The 26,272-nt window shown below is 40.5% G+C and overlaps 2 protein-coding genes across 13 annotated transcripts in view; one reads left to right on the top strand and one right to left on the bottom strand.

Annotated features, from left to right (window-relative positions):
* Window positions 1-12,444, bottom strand: part of CCDC191 (coiled-coil domain containing 191) — a 98,857-nt gene extending 86,413 nt beyond the window's left edge. The window contains exons 1-3 of one of the 3 annotated variants that reach the window (XM_086405500.1): window positions 12,151-12,444; window positions 10,017-10,055; window positions 4,020-4,161 (exon numbers count right to left, since the gene is read on the bottom strand). In XM_086405500.1, the coding sequence (XP_086261626.1) occupies window positions 4,020-4,161; window positions 10,017-10,055; window positions 12,151-12,243 (274 nt within the window). In that variant the 5' untranslated portion in view covers window positions 12,244-12,444. Of the gene's footprint in view, window positions 1-4,019; window positions 4,162-10,016; window positions 10,056-11,734 lie in introns of all 3 variants that reach the window. The other 2 variants (XM_086405510.1, XM_086405519.1) reach the window with 2 other exon arrangements.
* The window catches only part of QTRT2 (queuine tRNA-ribosyltransferase accessory subunit 2), a 62,433-nt gene continuing 48,372 nt past the window's right edge, over window positions 12,212-26,272 (top strand). For 5 of the 10 annotated variants that reach the window (XM_086405613.1, XM_086405652.1, XM_086405672.1 and 2 more), the window contains exons 1-5: window positions 12,534-12,644; window positions 18,759-18,980; window positions 19,747-19,802; window positions 22,011-22,087; window positions 25,283-25,495. In XM_086405613.1, coding sequence (XP_086261739.1) covers window positions 18,781-18,980; window positions 19,747-19,802; window positions 22,011-22,087; window positions 25,283-25,495 — 546 coding nt within the window. In that variant the 5' untranslated portion in view covers window positions 12,534-12,644; window positions 18,759-18,780. Of the gene's footprint in view, window positions 12,351-12,533; window positions 12,645-18,758; window positions 18,981-19,746; window positions 19,803-21,987; window positions 22,088-25,282; window positions 25,496-26,272 lie in introns of those variants that run through there. The other 5 variants (XM_086405642.1, XM_086405691.1, XM_086405663.1 and 2 more) reach the window with 2 other exon arrangements.

The raw sequence follows: 26,272 nt of genomic DNA, 5'->3' as shown, positions 1-26,272 counted from the left end.
CTAGGCCGTCTCTCCTTCGAATACCCTGGATCAGCCGGGGCTGGACCCCGGCAAGGGAACATGATTCCATGCAGAGAAAAAAACAAGTGCAAAGTCCCTAAGGCTGGAGAGTGTTTAGCGTACTGGAGAAACAGAAGGTGGAATGGCTGGAGGAATTAGTGAAGTGAGGGTTGTTGGAGATGAGGTGGAAGAAGTATTGCAGGGATCAGGGTTGGAGCAGTGGTTCTAGATCAGAGATGAACTTGCCTCCCCGTGCATATCTGGCAGTGACTGGAGCCATTTTTGCCTCCAACAACTTATATGCAGAGTACATCATGAGAAACGCTGGGCTGGATGAAGCACAAGCTGGAATCAAGATGGCCGGGAGAAATATCAATAACCTCAGATATGCAGATGATACCACCTTTGTGGCAGAAAGCAAAGAAGAACTAAAGAGCCTCTTGATGAAAGTGAAGGAAGAGAGTGAAAAAGTTGGCTTAAAACTCAAAAGTCAGAAGACTAAGATCGTGGCATCTGGTCCCATCACTTCATGGCAAATAGATGGGAAACAGTGGAAACAGTGACAGACTTTATTTTCTTGGGCTCCAAAATCACTGCAGATGGTGACAGCAGTCATGAAATTAAAAGACGCTTACTCCTTGGAAGAAAAGCTATGACCAACCTAGACAGCATATTAAAAAGCAGCGACAATACTTTGCCAACAAAGGTCTGTCTAGTCAAGGCTATGGTTTTTCCAGTGGTCATGTATGGATCTGAGAGTTGGACTATAAAGAAAGCTGAGTGCTCAAGAATTGATGCTCTTGAACTGTGGTGTTGGAGAAGACTCCTGAGAGTCCCTTGGAATGCAAGGAGATCCAACCAGTCCATCCTAAAGGAAATCAGTCCTGAATATTCATTGGAAGGGCTGATGCTGAAGCTGAAACTCCAATACTTTGGCCACCTGATGTGAAGAACTGACTCATTTGAAAAGACCCTGATGCTGAGAAAGACTGAAGGCGGGAGCAGAAGGGGACGATAGATGTTGAGATGGTTAGATGGAATCACCGACTCAATGAGCATGAGTTTGAGTAAACACTGGGAGTTGGTGATGGACAGGGAGGCCTGGCGTGCTGCAGTCCATGGGGTCGCAAAGAGTCGGACACGACTGAGTGACTGAACTGAAATGACAACTGGGAGAGGCCAGGAATGCCAGTGAATACCCTACAGTGCACAGTATAGCCCCTGACACAAAAATTATCAGGCCCAAAATATCCACAGTGCTGAGGTTGAAAACCCTTTTTTTCTATGTCTTGACATCATCCGATGTACTTGGGCTTTTACTTTGTATGTAATGGGAAGCCACAGAAGGGTTTTAAGCAAAGAGGTAACATATTTTAAGAGCATCACTCTGACTACTAGGTTACAACAAACTGTAGGGGGACAAGCGCAGAAGCAGGAGACACCAGTTGGGATACAAATATCCAGGAGAGAGGTGATGGTGCCTAGACCTGAAGTGGTAGTATTAATCATGCTCAGATTCTAGAAAATAATGTTTTGAGGTGAAGCTGACATGATTTGCTGATGGACTGGATATGGGATGTGAGAGAAAGAAACCTATACATTTTTTGACCTAAGCAACTACAGGATGGAGATGTCATTTACCGAGGCAGGGAACAAAAAGGGAGCAGTAGATCTGGATGGAAGATGAGGAATTCAGCTTTAGATGAGTTAGGTTTGAGATGCTTATGAGATATTCAAATAAGGATTCAAGGAGGTGTTGGTTATATTATCTGGGTTTCAAGGGACAGAACCATGCTGAAGAAATAAATGTAGGTGTTCTCAGCATACAGATACTATGTAGAGACAGAAGAGGATGAGATCGCCAAAGGAGGAAGGTGGATAGAGAACTGTTGCAAGGACTAAGCCCCAAGGAACTCTGGCTTCTAGGGGTTGAAGAGCTAAGGCAGAACTAGGCAAGCCAACTAGGAAGGAGAGACCCACATTGAGGGAGGAGAAAAACTGGAGTGAGATATTCTGGAAGCCAACTTCCATTTGCATTTCTTTCTTAGTGACATCCAGAAAATCTTCTTAAATGTAGAGGCATGAGAGAAAATTTAGCATTAACTTCATTATCATCATTACTATACAGCTCTTACAGACATGGTATGGGGATTTTCAAAGAAGAAAAACGTCTATTTTAGCATTCTTCATCATGGTTATTATTATTATTGCACACCTCTAAGGGAATGGAGTGCTTCCAAATATTAAATGATGCTAAAAGACATTTAACATAGATAGGAAGGCATGAAATGTAAAGTAGAAAAAAATGAATCAAAGTGGTAGAAACTAAGTGTATAAAGTATACTAGCAACAGACACTACTGGCTTTCAGAGGAAAGTAGAGAAATGGAACAGATATTTGAGTAACCCCATTTATAATAGTTCGGAATATTTATATATAATTTATGTGTAAAATAATTTGCATCTACTAAATACCATTTATTAGTGAGGAGAGATTTAGAATGAAGTACTCCAAAAAGACAATGAAAGAGGAGACCCTTGGAGGGTTCAACTATAGGACATTTCACGTTGGATCAGAGGCGTGAAGCCCACCCTAAAGTAGAGTTTCTCAAAGTGTGTTCCCCAGATTACTAGTTCTTACTGAATATTAACAGACAGTTGATCTTTGAAAACAATGTTTTATTCATCCACTAACAGTCTCTAAAGTTTCTCAGGATATTAATATGTATTTCAAAATAAAAAAATCCAGGTCTAAGAAGCTTGGGAAATGGGGTAAGTAAACATTTTTTTTTTTAAATGCAGGACTTCTTGGAAATCTTGAGTGACTAAAGTATACTGTGTATTTCTATTGGTGGAGTGGGAGAATGGGTAGAGTAAGACATAGCTTGGCCAATTTCTGAATAAATCTCCTTTCGCCATCTCCAGTACCACCAACTACCCAAGACCAAGTGCCGTCAGAGCACACGCAGACCACTGTAACGGTCTCTCACTAGTCTCCTTCTTCCCGCCCCGTAATTCAGTCTTCATATATTAGGAAAAGGTACTACTGTACCTCTGCTTAAATCCCTTCAAAGATGTTAAAACAATAATAAAAAAAACTCTTCAATGATATCTGCTCATACTCAGAAGAAACTCTAAATTCTTTCCCCAGGCCTAGAAGACCCTTCTGCAAGCTTTCTCCATTGGGAAGCTCCAGCAACACTGGTCTTCCTTCAGTCCCTCAAGCACACCCAAGCCTGTACTTTAACTCTTAATGTGACCTTTCCCAATGCCTGGGATGCTCTTCCGCCATCACAGCTTGCGTGGCTCTTTCTTGTTATTTAGGTCCAAACTCGGATGACTTATCACTGTCTGACCTTTTGTTTTTCATTTTCTTTATTCCCACTCTAGAATGCATACTCCATGAAAGCAAGAACGTCATCCCTTGTTCATAACTTGCTCTTCCAAAGCCTAAAACGATACCTGGCACAGAGTAACAATTTAATGTATATGTTGAATAAATGAAGAAATAATCTGAAAAACTGGAGACATAAATAATTCAAAATGAAAACTGGCTTCCAGGATACGGCACTCTGACTTTCCTCCTACCTCAAGGGCCTCTCCTTTCCAGTCTTCTTTGCTGGTCCCTCTTGATCTCTTCATCCCAACAGTGGAGTTCCCTAGGGCATCAGTAACTACCATACTGATTCCAGAAGAGTAAATGCTTTCTCCTTTCCTAAGGAACAAAGCTGATTTATAAACAAGCTGCCCTTGGTGCCACAAGATCAGTATCTTACACTTACTAGATAACTGTGTTATGTCAAAACTGCCTCTGGACGTGGTTCTATTTCAAGAGACAGAACAGGCCTTAAATATAACCTTACTTGAAATACTGGAAGTAATTCCAGAGTAAATTAGCTTTAGGAAAGCAGAAGAAAACAAAAACTAAGAACAAGAGAAAGAAACACTTTCGTTCTGTACTCTGAAATTCATTATGAGTTATGCTTTAGTAAGTTGTACTCCCAATGTATTTTCTCTTACCTTCTGCGTAGACTTCTTCATGATCTTCTATTTGCTCAGGTGTTTCCAAATCTACAAGTTGGCCCCAAAGCCTTCTGGATAAATTTGAATTTCCAGCAGAAAATACTTGAGAAACTGCAAATTCTGAAGCTTTCTCCACTCTCTTTAAAAGAAAAAAAAATCCAAGATGACAACTTTCTTCAGGGTTAGAAGATTTCTCTCCTATTCAAGATTCTGATTTTCTATCAACTACCAAGATACTTTCTTTTTTCCATTTTAAAAGATACTTTGAAGTTTAAACATCAACCCCAAATAATTTCACTCATTAAACATGAAATTAATTGCAGCATTTTACCAAGTTTTAACAGGTGCTCATAATGTTTATATTTGAACAAAAGGGTGTTTAAGCTTTAGATGACTTTTGTTTAGAGCATTAGTCATGGGATCCTGACACCTGGATATTTAAAAAATATACAGTAGCTTATTATTAATAGTTTCCATGCCACTGGTACTTGCATATGAATGTGAACCAGAGGCAGGTAGCTGTACTTCAGATTCCTACCCCTGAAAGAAACCTCCATTACATATCAGGCAAACTAATAAAACTGGGATAAAGGGTCACTGAACTGTAGTAATTCAGAATGTTAACAGTGAAAATCTAGTAAAAACATGGCCAAATTCACAGGAATAGGGAAGGGGTTGGCAGAGGTGGGCAAACTCTTGACATTTTGGTTTTACCTGCATGCTCAAAACTTGTCATGGGCTTGATCTTTTAAATTTTTAAGGATTTCATATGCTAAGTCTGAATTTGAAGCAGAGGAATAAAGTTGAAACATCAAGGTAACTCGAAAAAGAGGTCAAAATAGAACTTATGGGACAAAATATGAAATCAGAATAAAAATGGTCTAACCAGAGAGAGAGTCAAGAACGTATCCTTGACCTTCATGAGGTCACTCTGGAGAGATGTGTTCTCTTTCAGAGCCTCCATCATGCCTAAGTCAATGCTGTCGTTATATATCCTTTACTTAAGGGTCACGATATGCTTGGTACCTAGTCCTTCCTTTTAAGGTCCTTAAATTCTCAGGCAGAGAGATGAATTTCACATATACTCTATGTGTTTGTATGTGTATACATACATAGACACATATATTTGTAAATAATGTACAAATAAATAGATCAACTCTAATTTTTTAAAACCAATATCCACAAACTAAATATAAAGAACAAAAACAGGGTTGTAGGTTGTAGGTTCTTCAGGCTGTGGGTGAAAGAAATAACTTTTCATGACACATCATCTCACCTGAGTTGGAATCTGTGCAGATTCTTAGAAGAAAGAGAGCTTGGAGACAGGAGAAGGAAGACTGATTTTGGTACTAAAGAAGGGCAGAGTCTGGTACTGACAAGTCAGGGAGTAAAGAGAAATGTGTGCTTGGCTCTAACAAAGAAAATGTTTGGGCTATCACTTAAAATGAAGATTTGGGGGGAAAAATGCTAGATGATAGTAAGGATTAGAAATAATCTCTGTAATTCCTTGTTTTAAAACATTATATCCTTACCATTTTTTTTTTTCAATTAAAATACATAAGAGACTGGCAAGGTCTCATGTATCTCTTTAGCAACTTATTCTTTAAACAAGTTGATTAAAGACTAACTCTGTTCCCAGGACTGTGGACATTAAGGGGGAAACAAAACTAAAAGCTTCTGTTCCCAAAGAGTTCACTTTAGTTCGGGTTACATGTGCCATGTGTGCAATAAACAACTTAAGAACAGTCTTAAAGCAATACAAGGTGATTAAAACAACTGAACGTCTTCAAAAGTTTCTTACTCATTGACTATGCTATGAGGATGTAATTTGTAAAGGAACTGTCTCAGTGAGTCCTGTGATCATATAAATGTTTAACATGTGTTCCTTATGTCCCACGGCACACACTGATTACATTACCCACTACAGACCCTGTGTAGCCTGTTGCCACTGATGCACAGATGGCAGCTCTATAATGCACTCCTTCATTTCCTCAAGGCTGGCAGGTACATACACGAGTTTCTTGACCAATTCCCATGTGCAAACCGTATGTCCATACATAGTAGTTTTCTGAGTAAAGTGTTTTTTGAAAGTGCCCAATTCTTTCTTAATCACTGTTGCTGTTGTTGTTATTGTTCAGTTGCTAAGTCATGTCCAATTCTTTGCAACCCCATGGACTGCAGCATGCCCAGCTTCCCTGTCCTTCACCATCTCCTGGAGCTTGCTCAAACTCATGTCCACTTAATCACTCTGCATACAAGTAAATGCTTGACACTGTATCTGTGTGTATGAATGCCAACATAACTCCAAGGAAAGGAGTACAGAAGATAGGATTATGAGGGTAAGGGGAGTGAGGGGTAGTTGTTCACTGAGAGGGGTGTCTCAAGCTGAGATTTAAGGGTAAGATGTGGACTGGCCTCCTAGGGAGAGGGTATTCCAAGCTGGGGATCATCATTAAAAAAAAGCAAAAGGAAGACTTACCTGATAGAGGGGAAGGAGACTGGCCTGTTAGGAGTCATGCAGTATAAGAGTAAAAGGGCTGTTACAGGGAGATTGATATTCCAGTGAGATTGATAGAGGCCTCTCTAGAATTTACTGCCTCTTCCCTGGTGACTCAGATGGTAAAGAATATGCCTGCAATGCAGGAGACCTGGTTTCTATCCCAGGATTGGGAAGATTCCCTGGAAAAACAAATGGCAATCCACTCTAGTATTCTTGCCTGATAAATTCCATGGACAGAGGAGCCTGGTGGGCTATAGTCCGTAGGGTCGCAAAGAGTCAGACACAACTGAGCAACTAACACTTACTTATATGACAGCATGCAGAATTACTGAAGGTTCCAAGAGTAGAGAACTGACACAGTGGAAATGTTTAGAAAGCTAAAAGTAGCCAAATACACTGGAGTAAGAAGATCAGTCATTCTATCAAATCAGGATGAAGATGAATTGTAAGTTGAGATGGACTATTGCATTTGAGTGACCAGCACCAAGATTCATATTTCTACCAAGCATCTGCCTGATTCTAAGTGACTTTAATGTCCCTGAGAATGACTTACCAACATTTCAGCCTCAAAGTTTGCTTGATCTCTTGTATGCCAACAGCTTTCTCCTCAATTGCATTTTAGCAACTCAATGATATGGTCATCCTCAACCATGTCACAAGATTTTCCATTGTTCAAATCAAATGCTGATAACCTCTGCTCCCCCCATCAACCTCCTATTCATCTCCTTTTTTGACTCCTCCTAATCCATACAGTGATGTTGCACCTAACCAAGCCCTCTAGTCACCGTACACCCCCTCCTTCTCCCAACCTATGAATCCTTTACAGGGTCCCTTCTCTTTCTTACTCTGTGTGGATATTCAACTACTATCTTACATAAGCCTCAAATGTCTAATTCCTTGCCTCTCCAGTGAAAACCTTCAAGCCTGAATCAATCTGATTTACCAATTCTTGGTATCACAAAAAATAATGGTTCCTTGCTTTGGCCAAGTTCCAATTCTACTGAGTGATATTCGTTTTCTGTCCCGAGGGAAGTCCTTTCACCATCTTCACCACATTCCACGTCCTTCCCATATATGTCCCCCTCTTCCATTTTGAACGAGTGGATTTCGAAGTCTTAGTCTAGAGTTGTAACTGTTTGAGGTATACTCAGAGTTTGGATAATATTAGGGAACAGACAAGAGACAGAGAAGTGAACAGAAAGGTATTAAGAGGAACCAGACCAAACTGTCACAAAAAGATAATGGAGGAGAGAATGTCTAGCATAAAAAATTGATAACTATCAAATAACCTTAAAAAGTTAAAAGGACAAAGAAAAGACCACTGTACTTACTCAGGAAGTCATTTATGACAACTTTCTGTGAGTGGTAAGAATTAGAAACTGAAGGAAAATAATTGTGGACACAAGAGGACAATAAGAACACAAAAGCAAGGAGTCTAGGCTGTATTAGACTATACTAGTCCAGTCCAAAGACCAAAAGAAAATGACTGTGGGATGAAATGAAGATTGATTTTTTTCAAGACAGGGATGATTTGAGGGTATAATGGAGAAAGAGCTACTGCAGAAGTTTTACAGGAATGATAAAATCTAACCAAGTGAAGCTAGCTGATAATTGCATGAGAGAGGAAAATGGTACAAGCAGCAGAATTTTGCCTTTCTATTTTACTTAAATCTTCCCCTCTGGAGGAGACAGTAACTAAACACACAATCAAGCCCAGGAAGGGTTTGGTACTGCAACTTTCATCACTGGCACATAAGCTGAGCTTGATGTAGTCTCAGGAGTGGGCTTCCCCGAGGTTAGCCTCCACCATGGTGGGCCCATCTTATTGTCTCCTAAGTCAGGCCTTCTGCAGGAGCTAGGAAGCTTCCCTGGCCCCATCTGTACGAGCACCCCACCCCAGGGACTTCAACCACATCCTTAATTCTCCCAACAATTTCAAGTAAGTTGTTTAGCCCCCACTGAACTATAAACTGGGCTTCCCATGTGATACAGTGGTAAAGAATCTGCCTGCAATGCAGGAGACACAGGAAACTTGGGTTTGATCCCTGGGTCAGGAAGATCCCCTGGAGTAGGAAATGGCAAGCCATTTCAGTATTCTTGCCTGGAAAATTCCATGGAAAGAGGAGCCTAGAAGCCTATAGTCCATGGGGCCGCAAAGAGCTGGACACGACTGAAGTGACTGAGCACGCACACAGCACAGACTATAAACTCTGAAAAGGCAGAAACTGTACCTGCCCCATGCACTGTTATACCTCCAGCGCCCAACACAGTGGGCTAGTACTTAGTAGGAACTTAATAAATACTGGCTAAATATTTATAATTATTAAAAACTTAATAAATATAATTAACCATGAAAAAATGGTTAGCAATGATTATATCGGGCCTAGGTTCCATTCTAGCCTGAAGCTCATGCTGCTAAGTCACTTCAGTCGTGTCCGACTCCGTGCGACCCCATAGACGGCAGCCCACCAGGCTCCCCCGTCCCTGGGATTCTCCAGGCAAGAACACTGGAGTGGGTTGCCATTTCCTTCTCCAATGCGTGAAAGTGAAAAGTGAAAGTGAAGTCGCTCAGTCGTGTCTGACTCTTAGCGACCCCATGGACTGCAGCCTACTAGGCTCCTCCATCCATGGGATTTTCCAGGCAAGAGTACTGGAGTGGGGTGCCATTGCCTTCTCCAAGCCTGAAGCTCATAATGGCTGTCAATTTAGATAAGTAACAGCTCTTCAAAATACTAACAGGCAGAAGGATATTTCCCAGGAAAATACTGCATGATTTTGAAACATGTGGTGCACAAATGAGTTGTGTATGGCAAGTTGCCAAAATGACACTTGGAGGCACCTGAAGCAGTTTAACAGTACTTTCAGCTTAAATGGTACTTGGTACCGAAACATACATCTTGGGCCTAGAAGAGACCTCAGAGGTTATCTAACCCAATCGGCTCCCCCACCCCCGACTAAACGCACAATATATTCTTCAACAGTCCTAACATTGAGTGACAATTTAGAATCCACTTGAATACCTCCAGTGAGAGAAAATCCACCTCTTTACAGGAATGCCCACTCCATTTTTGGATTGCTCCAATCATTAGATTCTCATTTGTGATTCATGCACAGTTTTTACCTACTGAATTGGTCTCACAGGTCAGTGTAGCTACAGCAGTACGTTCTTCCCAATTATCTGGGGAAGTCCACAATGCCCTCTCCTAAAGCTTCTCTTCCCCTGTCCTTTAAACCTCTTCATATGATCCTCATGGCATTTGAAAGAGATGTTATCTTGTCATTCGTGCTTTTATGAGAAGCAACAAAATCATGAAAATGTACTAGAGTATAAAACTAAGAAAATATATATATATATATATATATATATATATATATATAGTCCCATGGGAATGAAAACAGCAAACTATATGCAAAATAGAGACCTATTAGTACTCCTATTCTACATGATTCTGTGTGACTCTTAATTTTCTATCTTAATTATGAAATATCCTTACCTTAATCCAATGTTCCACATTGTCAGGGTCAAACACAGGCTGTAGATAATATATACAGAATATTAGTGCACAGCAATATATCTATCAACTTTGCCATTTTAGTCTGTCTTTCTAATTAAAGTGTGTGGGAAACTGTTCTTTAGTCTGTCCCCAAAGCATTTCAGTAGGAAGTTCAGCAACAAAAAAACACAGAATACCAGCAGGAGGAAAAACATGAAGCCTTTTCTGGAACACCTTCTGACTGTTTCCACCTCTTACAGAGGTCCAGCTTCAGATTCCGATTTAATTGGTCAGGGGTAGGGCCCATGTGTACTTTTTTAAAGCTCCCCAGGGTTAAGAGCCAAGATAGAGGAATGTTGCATATAAGATTCCTTATAAAAGCCCAAATAAGCACTGATTAGTCAAGATTATTCAAGTGCCGTGAAAGTAAATCTGCTTGGAGAAGGGTGTGTGTCTTTCCTTAGGTCTCTCTTTTCAGGAGTAACCTGTATTTACCTAAAGCAGGGATACTGTTTGGTCCAATAAGAACTGGGGGGTGGAGTGAGGGATAACCAATTATCTACTGTTTTAAAGAGCAGAAAATGAAGCAGAAATCACATAAATTTCTACCCAGATCAGTCAGATATTAATCTGAAATTAGAAATCAGATCTGCAGAACTTCTTTCTTCACTCTTTGTAACTCTCAGAAGTTTGCAGAATTCCAATAGTCACTTAACAAAGAGAGGTATTTGCTTTGCTAATAATTCAGGTGGATTTTTAAATAAATAAGGGAATATCCAAACTAGCATACTGACACATGGAGGAGGGAAAGGTATAATACTATCTTCACTTACATAACACTTCCCCTTCAAAGCACCTTACAAATAACTAATTAATGCAGCTGTACTGCTGAATAATTTTGTTGCTGCAACAAAGAAACAGATGATCCTATTCAAACACAATTGAGCCCCAAGTAGCTTAACTTGTGTTTTTACCTTTCTATCCTGTAGGCAGTAGCAATGAGTATTAGCAGCAAAAATCTTTCCTTTTGGGGTCCCAAAATTGTCCCCAGTTTTTACCTTTCATCATCAAATTTATAGTCATAACCTATTTTGGATCCAATCTTTTATAGAACCCACACAGTAGAAGCAGGCTCTGTTTCCAACTCTCTCTAATGCTCCAGTCTGCACCCTCCTGCATCTGGGGCAAGATATTCATTAAGTAGAGTATGTCCAGTGCATTATTTAGCTCGTATATTTAGAATAACCTGCAAGCACAAATTGCCTATTGGCCTCAGAAAGGCCACATGTCTACACAATAGTTTTTAAGGAGGTGTAAATTAAGGGTGAAAACAGTTGTGAAGCTGCTCTGGAGCTGAAAGCTAAGATTTCCATTTGGCACTCCCACTTATTTACATGTAAAACATTTATTTCTGTGACGTTAAAAGCAGTCTGTGAAAAGCACACACCGTGTCATTGGGACTTTGCACTTGTCATTTACACGTTTCAAGTTTACAGTGGGGTTCAGTTTTCCATCTCTTTGGATGCTAAGGCATCAAAAAAGGTGACAAATATAAAGAACATCTATTTTTTGATTGCTGCTGGAATTTAGAGATTTTCAAGTGAATTAAGTATTGATATATTCAATATCCACTTGCATTCCTGAATTCATTTTACAGACTTTATGTAAAACTAGAAGGACAGGGATATGAAGTAGAGGATTTAAGGTGAAAATCTTACCCCTCCAAAGAAGAACAGGTTCCTATGACTTGCAAAACATTAAAAAAAAGAAAAAGAAATGAAACCTTGCGGGGACTTCCCTAAAACAGGCGTAGAGAGGTGAAGGAATAGCTCTGGAATTCTCTTCACAGGGATGTGTACTATTATTAAGATTCTCCGGTTTTTGAGAAAAGCGTTAGATGGAAACGGTTCTTTCACGACGCGGCCCATCAAAGCCGTAAGGCAACCAATCCTCCAAATCCCTAGGTCCCCTTCATTAGGGCAATGCAGCCGCGGGGTCGGTCCTGACTCGGACCGGCCAGGTAAGGATGCCCCTGAGGGAAGAGGAAGGAAGCGCAGGCGGCGCTGCAGCTCTCCTCAGGGCTGGTCCCCGCCTCCCCGCCTCTCTCCACGAGCTCCCGATAGGAATGGATCACCTTGGTGGGACTCGGCTTCCTTGTAATCTGTTTCCAGCGATTCAGCCCCGTCCTCTTCCTGGAGGAGGACCTGTCTTGGGGCGCCAGCAACATTTTCCAGGTTCAGGCACGGACTAAGGCCAAAGCTGAAACAACCGCTCCTTTGCCTAGGCTGCTTCCGAGTCTCCGTGGGAGTTGTAGTTCCTCTGCCCACAAAGGAGGTAAGTGTAGGGCGCAGCCGGACCACCACTCCCAGGAGGCTTTGCCCAGGCGGAACGATCCTGTTCAGTTACCCATGGCAACGGTAGCTGTTTCTCCGCCTTCCAATCACCAGTGTTCGCTTTACAATTATTTTTGCCTTTTCCTGGCGCCCCGTGATGACGCAATGTTCCCTGATTGGCTCTAGCATCGGAGGCGGTGGTTCCGGGGGCAGAGAATTTTGCAAGCTGTACACGTGGTAGCTAAAGGCGAGAACCTAGGGAGTTTCAAGTTTCCCAAAGTTGGGAGGTTTGCAGGTAAGTACCTCCCTTCCCTATTTCGAGTGAGTGGGGGCTGCTGCGAGAGAGGCGCGTCGCGTTGCGTCGCGTCTAGATCCTTCTTGGTTGTGTTGCAGTAACTGTGATTGTCCTCCCGCCATGTCTCTTTCATTTTCGGGTTCTCCTGGTGGGTCCTGGCTTCTGTAAATCCAGATTCTCCCAAATCGTGTGGCCTCATCTCATCTCAGAGAGAAGTGTCTCCGTTCAACAGGCGTCTGTTTAAGGGTCAAGTTCCCATGCGGAAGTTTTTCTGGATTGTCCAGGGTGCTTGGGAGGGTTGGACCGATCTCGAACACCTGAGCTAAGCACTCCGCGAAGTCTGGTGCCCCTGGAGATGGCTCATGGAGTGAAGCTAAAGCCGTCGTTATTGACTGAGCCTAGGTGTTCCCGGGAACTGTCCATGCTGGGATATGTAGGTTCATAAGGCAGAGTAGAGAGTTAGATTGGCAGCTTTGGGCCCAGTCATTTTGTAGTCGTATGACCTTAGGAAACATGTTTAATAACTCTCGGACCTTCAGTTTACTCAAATGGGAGCAAAAGTACCTAAATCATTAGAGTGTGGTACCCAGTAAAAATCAGTGTATGCAGAGACCTCTACTTGGAAACGTAAACTAGAATTGAGATTTGTGAAAGATCAGGGAAGCTTTGCCCTCAGACTACTGCACCAATCATAGGACCTGCTCTGTAACTTGAGTTTTCATTGGAAGGGTGATGGTTGATTAAATTGTGTTACATCCAAGCTATGCCATATCATAAAGTAGTTAGCTTCAACGGGTAAATTAAGCTCAGTGAATGTCACCAATAACACTATAGCAAAATGGAAAATATGACTGAAAATTATATCTTAACATTACAGTTAGTATGTAAGCATTGCATATATTTATGGACAAGATGAGACTTCTAACAGACTACCAGCCTATTAAAGTACAGGCTCAAAAGGCAGAATTCTATGATTTAAGTGGCTCTGGCATTTCCTAAATGGTGACTTTTTAAGCCTCATTTCATCTGTAAAATGCTCCTAATAGTAGCATCTGTCTTAGATTGACATGACAGTACATGTTAGTGGAGTTAGCATGTGAGGAACAGTACTTGATACATAGTAAAAACCCAATAAATGTTGCTACTGTTGTTATATCTTTAAGTAGGTTATGCTAATTTTAACTTTTATTATGATTACTGACGTATTTGGACTTATTTCTGCCATCTTATTCTGTATTTTCCATTTTTGATATGCTTTTTGGTCTCTTTTCCTTTTTCTTGCCTTTAAATATTAACCAGTTTTTCTTTATCCTTCCCTGTTTCCCCCCAGTGGGTTTGGGAATTATCCATTGTCAGTAAGTTTTAATGGTTACTTAAAAATTTTAAACACACATACTTAAAGTTTAACATTTTTATTGATCTCTTTCCTCCTCCAAAATAGTGAAAGAATTTTCGAATACTACCTCTGAATAGTCTCATCTTCTGTTACTAGTTTTCAGAGTTTTCAAGTCCATCATTTCTGTATGTCTTTCTTAGTTAGCTCAGTGCACCATATTGCTTAGAAGTCCTTCACACTTTTTAATATGCACATACAGTGTAGAGTGTGTATTTGTGTGTGTATTTATAAATACATATATGCAATTTTTCTTTTGCAAAAAATGTGTTCACCTAAGCTTGCTCTTTTCCCTCAACATATTGAAGTCATCTTCCCATGACAGTCTGTAGAGAATTGATTAAGAAAAATTTAAAAAAACCTTCTTTCATAAGGGAATAGAGGGAGGGGAGAAATATGCGACAGTGGAAGTGTTAAGACAGGTACAGTGCTGCCACAGGTGCAGGGAATCTTGGTTAGCCCTTGTAAAGGCACGACTACTTGTCCTTAAAGTGATTAAGAGTTTTTCCACTAACCATTATTTCCAAATGGCTCTTCTAATGGTTAAGACTTAACCAGGAAGTGAAAGTGTGGATGTGTGTATACCAAGAAAAGCATAACCCCAGAAATCTTAGAAGAGACTTACAGCAAGTGAAAAGGAAAAGGGCCAAATAAAAACCATTTAATACTTTGGAGACTGTTGGTTTGTTTCTTGAGAACTTTGCTTGGAGTAGTAGATTATATCACTCCAAAAACATATTTTAAAACTATGTGTATGTGTATATATATTATATTTACATTACTCCATAATAAAAGCTTTTTGTGTTTGAGCTGTTAGAAAAGAGGTGCAATTATAAAAGTACTAACCACAAATTGATCAGTAATTAAGAAAGGAAAGGTGGGTTCAAAGCTGGACAAAGTTGCATGTTATTTTTTAAATATTGATTTCCGGGTAAAATACATTCTCTGATGATTTCCTCAGATTTCTTAATGTTTGCATTCATCCTCACAATACAGAGATTCACCACTAGCAGTTTATCTATTGGAATACTTTTCCGTAAACCCAGTTGTCTACTTTACCTCGCTTACTTTTTTCTTTGATGCCGTGTCCATTCACTGTTTAGGGTAGGACTCTTAAGAAACCCTAAGCTGCAGAATGTGAGTGCATTCCATTAGAGTCCCATACTGTGGAGAAAACCAAGTGGGTTCAGGACACTAAGCTGAGGACTTTGAATTTCATCTTTAAAAGTTTGAAGATTAAACTTTACATCGTATCACAGGAGAAGCCATCTCTACATCTAAGAGCGTGGTGGCTGATGTCCGTTAGAACTAACGCAGACCTGTAATAACCGACCTTGGGTTAAGAATGAAGGAAGATGTTTCTTTGGGGAAAGAGTGGCAAAAGGAGATATGTGTATACAAACATTGTGTTATCTCACTTCAAAGATGTAATCAAAAGCACAGGCCTCCGGGCAGAGACCTGGGTTCTAGACTCTGGTTAATCTCAGCCTCAGAGTCAGTTGTGGAACAGCAGAGGGGATCATCAAGTTCATGACAAGCTCTCAGTGCAGCGTCTCTGGTAGTAATGGTCAGACTTAACTATTCTCAGCATTTCTAAAGTCTAATGGCAATCATTCATTACCTGGGGTGTTAAACAGAGGTTTATTAAAGAGTTGTGGATTGTTTTTATCTGAAATTGAGTTAACTTGACATGGAAAAGCACATTGTCTTATGCTTGTCAGCAGCTTTGTTTGTCAGTCTTATTTATTAATAAACTGGAAAAATGAAAGGATTTGATGAGGAGAAGTAATAAAAATTGATAGCCTTGTAGAGTCTTAAACTTCGTTTTTTCAAACATGCTAGTTTTATCCAATAAAGGCTGTTTCTCCTTTTATATGGTCAACTCGTGTATACGTTGAAACTCTTGACAAAGCTTAAACACTTAGATGAGACAGAATTTTTGGAGTAAGTGGAGGAACCAGCAAATTCTTCTCTATAGGCCTTTCTGAAAATATGTGGGACAATGAAGTTTCTTACATTTTCGGATGTGTGTGAGTAGTAAGTGCTAAGTTCTTGCAGTATTAGTAACCTTGGTCCAGTAAATTTTCATTAGTTCTTATTTTTGTCTCAAAAACCTATTGTTTGATGTTAGTTGATTCTAATAGAATAATAGGGTTGATTAATTAACCTTAAAGTGAATTTCTCACCTTCATGCTTCCCCCTGCTTCAAGTCTCTAGAACTTATATTGCAAAGTACATTCTTTAACTTTGCTGTAAATGGCTTCAGAGCTCTGTTAGTTTAAAAACTATTTTTATCCCTTGAAATCAGAAGATTATGTGTATTATTTGATAAATCAATAAGAAATATGATTTTGTAAACTAATGACTCTTCTCTTGTATTTTCTGAGTTACATTCTTATTAGCCTGTAAATATATTTAATTTTTTGGTATAAAATTCCTTTTATTTTAACAGTTTTAATATGTGGTAACACAGTTTTATAAAAAGTAGCTTTTTTATTACCCTTTGTTAAAGCATAACTTTTTTCCCTCGAAAGTGGCTTAGTCATGTACAACATTTTGCGACCCCATGGACTGTAGCCCACCAGGCTCCTCTGTCCATGGAATTCTCCAGGCAAGAACACTGGAGTGGGCTGCCATTTCCTTCTCCAGTGCATGAAAGTGAAAAGTGAAAGGGAAGTCGCTCAGTCGGGTCCTACTCTTAGCGACCCCATGGACTGCAGCCTACCAGGCTCCTCCGTCTATGGGATTTTCCAGGCAAGAGTACTGGAGTGGGGTGCCATTGCCTTCTCCAAAGGGAAGCCCCTTAACACTATCTATTTGTGTGGGTTCCAATAAGACTTTTTTTTTTTCTTTTTTTGATGTGGACCATTTCTAAAGTCTTCATTGAATTGATACAATATTCTTGTTTTTTGTTTTTGGGTTTTTTGGCCTCGAAGCATGTGGGATTGTAGCTTCCTGACCGGGGATTGAATCCAAATCATCTTCTTTGGAAGGCGAAATCTTAACCACTGGACTACCAGGGAAATCCCCAGAGTTACTTTTATGTCTGTATTTGTGATAACTTGAAATAATGAATGTTGAGTCATAGAAAATTGACCAGCCTTTCCTGAAATACTCATACTATTTAAAAAAAAATTTTTTTTATTGGAGGGTAATTATTTACAATATTGTGTTAGTTTCTGCCAAACATAATTCATGTTTAACATGAAATCATTTATTGGACCATATAGAAAGTAGTTACTCTTGTTTCTAAATTTCACAAGGATTAATTATTTTATTTCAATATAAGAATTTATGACTCCCAAAAAGGAATATTTGCATTTCTGAATATTTTTTAATTCATGATAGATAGTGCTTATTTATTTGGTAAAACATCTTTTAAACATTGGTTGACTTTCAGTGTGGCTTAAGAGGATAGGATCTAAGGTTGGAGCCACTCAGAGAGCCATGTTAATTTATCTATTAATAAAACTGCTGCTGCTGCTGCTAAGTCACTTCAGTCGTGTCCGACTCTGTGCGACCCCATGGACGGCAGCCCACCAGGCTCCCCTGTCCCTGGGATTCTCCTGGGCCTTACCTAAATTGCAAAAATTTGAGAGGATATAGCGGTTGCTGTAGAGACACTGGTATTTCAGAATGCTGGATATCCAGTGACATTTTGCAAATGATCTGCCATGCCTGGTTACCAAGTTTTACAGGGCATTTAAAGAATTGGAGCCTGGGATTTGCTTTACTGAATAATAATTAAGACAATCCAACAAAGTAATTGACAATGTTTTCTGATCCCCCCCCCCCCCGTGTATCTGTGGTATTTAGAAAGTATATCTTTTATTTTTAATCAAATATTTTTCCTTTCCAATTGTAAAAGCAACTTTGCTTGTGAATTGCATTGATGCACCACAGTTTCTCACCTCTACTTTTTTAAGAACAAAGTTGGAAAATAATCCCACTTCTCAGAGATAATCTCTGTTTATTTGTTCAATATATATTCTTCCATGAGTGCATGCTCAGTTGTGCCTGACTCTTTGTGACCCCATGGACTACAGCCTGCCAGGCTCCTCTGTCCATGGGAGTTTTCAGGCAAGAATACTTGAGTGGGTTGCCATTTCCTTCTCCAGGGGATCTTCCTGATTCAGGGATCAAACTCGAGTCTCCTGAACTTCCTGCATTGGCAGGCAGATCCTTTACCACTGAACCACCTGTGAGGCCTATATATTCTTCCATATATTTTAATAAACAGTGGAATGCTGCTTTGGAACCTGTTTCCTTCATTTAATTATGTGTTAGGAAGATTTACTATGTTGCCTAGTATCCTCTCAAATCAGAAAAAGAAAAAATTGATCAAAATTGTATTTCTTAAGCAGTGTGACCTTTCTATATACACATTTTCAAAGCTGAGAGTAAGCCTTGGCTTCAGAGTGTCCTTCCCATGATTAGTCTTTACTTCTGTCCTTCCATTTATTTGGTTTTCATCAGCTGAGACAAAACTTCCCTGATTGAATTTAAATATGGATGATGTCATCATATTGCTCTGCAACTTTGGGAAAGGTACCTTATTCTCTCTGTCATTTCCCATCCCCCTATTCCTGATATCTAAAAAAATTCTAGACTGGGAAGTATATGAAACATGTTATTTATTTTTCTGTAAGTTGCTTTCTTTCAAAAATGTTTAGCCTTTAGCCGTCATGGAACTTCTGAATGTAATGTTCTTTTCTTATCAGGACTTAGAGGAATCCCTTTGAGATGAAGCTAAATCTTACCAAGGTGGTTAATGGCTGTCGCCTCGGAAAAATAAAAAACCTTGGCAAAACAGGGGACCGCACCATGGACATCCCAGGCTGCCTTCTGTACACCAAGGCTGGCTCTGCCCCCCACCTGACCCATCACACGCTGCATAAAATCCACGGGGTTCCTGCCATGGCTCAGCTTACACTATCTTCACTGTAAGTATGAGACCTGGTCATTCACATGTCAACTTTAGCAGCAGCTTGTTTACCTTACTAAGTTGCAGTAAAGAGAAAGACTTTTTTTGCTTCTGTATACAAAATGTGTAGGCTTTTTATAGTGAAATCAGAAGAGAGATATCAAATGTTATACATCATCTGACCATAACATGGAAGGCACAGGCCAGACCTACATGTTAGAGCTGCTTCGCTTTTCCATACCACCCTCATTGCCGCTGTTCCCAGGGGTGATGGTGCCCATAATGCCCCATAGGGGCTAAACTTGGGACCGCAGGGATGTCTTCGTGCTCCAGCCTCAGAGTTTCCTCTGTCTCTGCATGTGTACTTGCCAGTTCTACTCTAGGGTAACAGAACTAATAGAGTTGAGGTCATTTTGTGTCATGTACATACTGACCTTATCCCTAATTGAAAAATCTGCTATTTGATCAAATTACTCTGCAAGATTGTATTAGTAACAGTCATTTTAAAGGAACAAGGGGAAGAAGAAAATCTAGATATTCTGAAGCCCTTGATCTTTGCCAGTTTCTCTTTCTCACAGAGCCACTTGCAAATTAAAGACCTTCGCCCTGTCTAATGAACCCAACCTAATGAATGGGGACTCCTGAATATGTTGTACTTGGTGTCTTGAGACTACGCTTACTGTCACGTGGCTCATTTGGCTGAGGAGAAGAGGGCTTCAGTTGTTGCATAGAGTATCTGTAGAATGATTCATTATTATGTTACATATTTTTCTGTTTTCTTATAGGGCAGAACATCATGAAGTCTTGGCAGAATATAAGGAAGGAGTTGGAAAGTTTATAGGTAAAAGTTAATCAAGTTATTTGCATGTGCCTTCTGGTGTATTAATTTGGAGGTTGAAGATACTTTTTGTTTTTTGACTCTTTATGTATACAGTTACTCATTCATGAATATAATAAGCATTTATTGAGCATCTAAGAATAGGCATTGGGGATTCAAAGATGCTGCTACTGCTAAGTCGCTTTAGTCGTGTCCGACTCTGTGCGACCCCATAGACGGCAGCCCACCAGGCTCCCCTGTCCCTAGGATTCTCCAAGCAAGAACACTGGAGTGGGTTGCCATTTCCTTCTCCAATGCATGAAAGTGAAAAGTGAAAGTGAAGTCACTCAGTCGAGTCCGACTCTTAGTGACCCCATGGACTGCAGCCTACCAGGCTCCCCCGTTCATGGGATTGTCCAGGCAAGAGTACTAGAGTGGCTTGCCATTGCCTTCTCCTCAAAGATGAGTAGGAAACAATTAACTGCCCTAATGAAACTCAGAGCCTAGTTGGCATAAAGATAAACAGGTAGTTCTAATAGAGTGTGGTGACTGCATTTGCAGGATCGGGAGTAGGTACATGTATGGTGAGGGCCTAGAGGGAGGAACATACAACCTGCTGTAGAGTCCATGTGAATGGAGGTCAGAATAGAGACCTCGTGGGTCAAGGAGGAATAGGAGTAAGCAAGGTTGGGAGGTGGGTGTAGTGGTGGTGGTCGACAGGTGTGGGTGACGCTCCAGGAGGAGAGCAGAGACCTAGAGGTGAGGGACTGCGTGGAACACACCTCAGACCCAAAGCAGGCTTGTCATGTTTGAGCCTAAAACATGGCAGAGGATGAAGAGTTTATATTCACCTATATTCTGATATGTTAATATCGTCTTCTGTTCCAGAAATAGAATTTTAAATGCCAGTATATGTGTCCATTTATTTATAGGAAAAGCTTAGCAGTGACAGCCAGAGAACCAACTCTTCACCAAACAGTTTTCTTCTGAAGCTTTTCCTCAGTGTCTGGGACTCACTTAAGTGACTGAAAATCCGTTTCCATTGGTTATTCAGTCTTGCTACTTCTGAGGGAAACCGCATGATGACTTGGTTGTCACAAGGGCCTGTATCTCCATAGAGGAATTTATATAATACCATTTCCCTTGATCTGAGACCAATTTTAATAACTGGCTTTAAAGTATCCAAGCATATAATTAAGTGAAAATAGCTAATATAAGCTTTCTAGAGATAATTGTAATAATTGCAATTGTAGAAAATAAGGTGGAGAATTGCAGAGATTTTTGTTGTTTGCTTTATATTTTTGGTCTTCAGCAAAATCCTGTTTTTTTCCTATGAAAATGTGGCATATAAAATTTAAGTACGTATGAGTTAATAAATATTTTTTTTTTAACGAATGTCTTTTTGATTAAAAAAACCTAAGAAACTGTCATCTTGAGTCAATAAAACTTACTGAAAAGGAGATCCATTTGCAGTGTCCTATAGTTTTTCTATAATTCTGTCCTTAGGGACCCATGATATGGGCTCCATTTATTATTAATAAGGTTACCTGTTGACTGTATAATTTCGTCTTTCCAGTAGCAAGTACCCCTTGGATGGTACCTTATTGAGAATGAACTTAATGTTATTTTCTTCAAAGCAAATCAAGTAGGGTCAGCATTTCATTAATCACTTTTCATTGTATCATGCTTCTGGTTATACATTTTCTTTGTAGCAACTCAGTGTCATTAGACATGAACGTTTAATTCTTCTTTTGGATTTGTAGGTTTCAGATAATCTTCATTCATGTTGACAGGCCTCCTATAATTCTAAGGTCGGGTGTGGGCAATTTACTCTGTTTTAGAGTTACTTTATCTGTCCTGCTGGAGAAGGCAATGACAACCCACTCCAGTACTCTTGCCTGGAAAATCCCATGGACGGAGGAGGCTGGTAGGCTGCAGTCCATGGGGTCGCTAAGAGTCGAACACGACTGAGCGACTTCACTTTCACTTTTCACTTTGGAGAAGGCAATGGCAGCCCACTCCAGTGTTCTTGCCTGGAGAATCCCAGGGACGGGGGAGCCTGATGGGCTGCCGTCTATGGGGTCGCACAGAATTGGACCTGACTGAAGCGACTTAGCAGCAGCAGTATCTGTCCTGATGGATATGAAGCCACATTATGAAGCTGCTGTCAGTTACAGCACTGTGTAATTGCTGATGAAAGTGCTTTTAGGGGTTCTTTTTCTGTTTATACAGGCATGCCAGAATCACTCTTATACTGTTCCCTGCATGATCCAGTCAGCCCTTGCCCAGCTGGATATGTAACAAATAAGGTATGTTCTCAGAAGGTCCTTCAAGGCTGAAGTTTTGTCTCAGGAAGTCAGCCCCTTGGATCCCTCAGATGCAAGGATTCCACTGCCTGGGATGCTGACCCATTCCAGATCCCTTCATGCCTTCTCTTTGTTTGTATGACTATCGTGGGATGGTGTGGTTTGTAGGGCAGCCCACGGATAAGTTAAGGTAAGGAATGTATCCTCAGCTTTTTGACTGTTGCCAAAACTTTGGGAGGAGAGAAAGGTCAAGTACATGCCCCCAAAATAAATTGCTATAATGGTAGAAAAAAATACTCTTTTGGTACCATGCTTTATATGCCGTTTTAACAACCTCAGGAAAAGTAGGGAAAGTTGCTGATGAGTGTTATCACATGTATAACTATATATAGTAGGACTTCAGTATAATACTGCTGTTTAGAACAGAATTTGAAAAATCTGAACCCATAGCCAGAGGTTTTAGCTAGTCAAAAACAGTATCCAAAGGACTTCATTAAAAGTTTTAATTGGAGATACTGCCCCATTGCATTGTCCCAGAGGACAATGTTCTGGAAAGACTTCAGTATATACTGCTGCTTCACAAACAGTTACTTTTTCTTCACCCACTTTATTGATATCAACAACGTCTATTAATCTTACCTAAGATACCTTTTTTAAAATTTGTCTTCCTCTTTACACTTCTTTCTATTTTGCAATTTGAATTCAAAAGAAAATTTTGACCTCGCTTATTCCATTTATAAGGGAGAACGGATTCATTCAAACAGTGTTATGCAGGATGAAAAAGATTGTATGTGGTCCTCCAATTATGTACATCTATTCTAAGAAGAGAGATGCTGTAGGGGAAGCAGTAACCAAAGGAACATACAGAGATTCTTGTGTACTACGAGATTTATGTCTTTGCATATAATTCTGTATCTAACTATGTCTAATGAGTAAACATGTATTAAACATTCATCATGTGTGAGGCCCAGACTCTGTATGGACCTAACAAAAGCAGAAGATATTAAGAAGAGGTGGCAAGATCTTCACGACCCAGATAATCACGATGGTGTGATCACTCACCTAGAGCCAGACATCCTGAAATATGAAGTCAAGTGGGCCTTAGGAAGCATCACTACAAACAAAACTAGTGGAGGTAATGGAATTCCAGTTGCGCTATTTCAAATCCTAAAGATGATGCTGTGAAAGTGCTGCACTCAATATGCAAGCAAATTTGGAAAATTCAGCAGTGGCCACGGGACTGGTAAAGGTCAGTTTTCATTCCAATCCCAAAGAAAGGCAATGCCAAAGAATGCTCAAACTACCGCACAATTGCACTCATCTCACATACTAGTAACGTAATGCTCAAAATTCTGCAAGACAGGCTTCAACAATACGTGAACTGTGAACTTCCAGATGTTCAAGTTGGTTTTAGAAAAGGCAGAGGAACCAGAGATCAAATTGCCAACATTAGTTGGATCATTGAAAAAGAAGGAGAGTTTCAGAAAAACATCTATTTCTGTTTTATTGACTATGCCAAAGCTTTTGACTGTGTGGATCACAATAAACTGCGGAAAATTCTGAAAGAGATGGGTATACCAGACCACCTGACCTGCCTCCTGAGAAATCTGTAAGCAGGTCAGGAAGCAACAGTTAGAACTGGACATGGAACAACAGACTGGTTCCAAATAGGAAAAGGAGTACATAAAGGCTGTTTATGGTCACCATGCTTATTTAACTTATATGCAGAATACATCATGAAAAACGCTGGGCTGGATGAAGCACAGGCTGGAATCAAGATTGCCTGGAGAAGTATCAATAACCTCAGGTATGCAGATGACACCACCCTTATGGCAGAAAGTGAAGAAAAACTAAAGAGCCTCTTGATGAAAGAGGAGAGTGAAAAAGTTGGCTTAAAGCTCAACCTTCAGAAAACAAAGATCATGGCATCCGGTCCCATCACTTCATGCCAAATAGATAGGGAAACAGTGTCTGACTTTATTTTGGGGGGCTCCAAAATCACTGCAGATGGTGACTGCAGCCATGAAATTAACAGACACTTACTCCTTGGAAGAAAAGTTATGACCAACCTAGACAGCATATTAAAAAGCAGAGACATTACTCTGCCAACAGAGGTCCATCTAATCAAGGCTATAGTTTTTCCAGTAGTCTTGTATGGATGTGAGAGTTGGACTATAAAGAAACCTGAGCTCTGAAGAATTGATGCTTTTGAACTGTGGTGTTGAAGACTCTTTTGAGAGTCCCTTGAACCGCAAGGAGATCCAACCAGTCCATCCTAAAGGAAATCGGTCCTGAATATTCATTAGAAATACTGATGTTGAAGCTGAAACTCCAATATTTTGGCCACCCGATGGGAAGAACTGACTCATTTGAAAAGACCCTGGTGCTGGGAAAAATTGAAGGCGGGAGGAGAAAGGGATCACAGAGGATGAGATGGTTGGGTAGCATCACTGACTCAGGGGGCATGAGTTTGAGTAAACACTGGGAGTTGGTGATGGACAGGGAGGCCTGGTGTGCTGCAGTCCATGGGGTCGCAAAGAGTCAGACATGACTGAGCTACTGAACTGAACTGAACTGAAACATTTATAATGTGTGAGGCCCAGACTGCGTTTGGGGCACAACCATGATATTAGATACTTGGTTCAGACAAATATACAATGGTGTGATAAAGGCTATCTTTTCTATGAAAGAAATAAATACAAATTGCTGATAGAGCTTACAAGAGTGAGCAATTGATTATGCCTAGTAGAGTTTGGGGAACACAGTAGAGAAGATGGCATCTAAACTCTTATGTCTTGAATAGTATTTTACCAGGCAAAGAAGTAGGGGAAGGCCATCCCAATCAAAAGGAGCAATGTGTTGAAAGAAAAAAATCAGTCTGTGGTATAATCAGAAATAGCATGGGGTGGAAGAGAGAGAAAGACTGGGATTCTGGAAAAGTAGTCACAGAATTCTTGGGCGATAACTGAGCAGTTGGCTTGAATGGACATTGAAGGACACTGTGAGCTCTCAGGTCCTTAGAAAATTTGGAATATGGTATGGGAAACCTGTTTACCCACCACGTCTAGAAGATTGCATTTGCCACCATCTCTCCAGCTGTAAAGAAGAATTGAATTTAGAATTGCTTTAATCATTTTATTATTTTCTTTTTATTTGCACGTTACTCTTGCTAATTCCTCTCACCTTGTTCCATGGCAGTCAGTGTCTGTGTGGGGTGTTGGAGGACGAGTAGAAATGACTGCCTCCAAGTTCATGGCCATTCAGCAGGCCCTTCAGCCAGACTGGTTCCAGTGCATTTCAGATGGAGAGGCAACTTGCAACGAAGCAACTTCCGTAAAAAGAGCCAGAAAATCTGTTGACCGATCGCTTCTCTTCCTGGATAATTGTTTGAAGCTACAGGAAGAGTCAGAGGTAAAGCCGCACCACTCACCTCGCCTTTCTCCTGGGAACTCTAGCTAATTTACATTCCGTGATACCGCCCTTTCTGCCCCTCCTCCTGTTTCTTGCTCTTCACTTCTTGGTCTCTTTTACTCTCCTAATTTTTTTTTTCTTCCCTGAATGTTTTATTGCTCTTTAGGATGTCTTAGGAGAAGGAAATGGCAGCCCACTCCAGTGTTCTTGCTGGAGAATCCCAGGGACAGCGGAGCTTGGTGGGTTGCCATCTATGGGGTTGCAGAGAGTCGGACGCGACTGAAGCGACTTAGCAGCAGTAGCAGCAGCAGGATGTCTTAGGCTCTCTTTTTCATCCCACACTATATGTTCTCTCTGGCAAGCTCCCCTTAGTTTTAATTGCTGAAAATTCTAAAATTGTGTATATGATCAAGATCACTCTCCTTAGCTTCAGAGTTACACAGCCACAGGCCTTTGCTACATTCTATCACTAGACTGTTCCTCTCATGCACCTCAGAGGTAACAAACTCAGTATCTCCTCTCCTCACACCTGCTCTTCCTCTGGCTCTCCTTCAGCACTGTTCTCCCTGTGTGACAGTCCCCAGTTCCTCTGCCCAGAGATTTGAGTCTTTCAAGACCCTTTTTAGTATCCAGTTAATATTCAATTGTTCACTCCACCCTGGCTTCAGTTCCCTACATATGTCTGCAACGTGCCCCTTCTGGCTCTATATCCTGAAGGCATAGTAACCTCATCATCTCATGAGCTGGTGAAGATGAAGCTGTAGTAGTGAATAAGGG

This window comes from Bos grunniens, chromosome 1, assembly GCF_055505025.1.
Source record: "Bos grunniens cultivar Pamir isolate PY7600 chromosome 1, Bosgru_T2T1.0, whole genome shotgun sequence".
NCBI lineage: Eukaryota > Metazoa > Chordata > Mammalia > Artiodactyla > Bovidae > Bos > Bos grunniens.
This window is presented reverse-complemented; position numbering and strand designations above follow the sequence as displayed.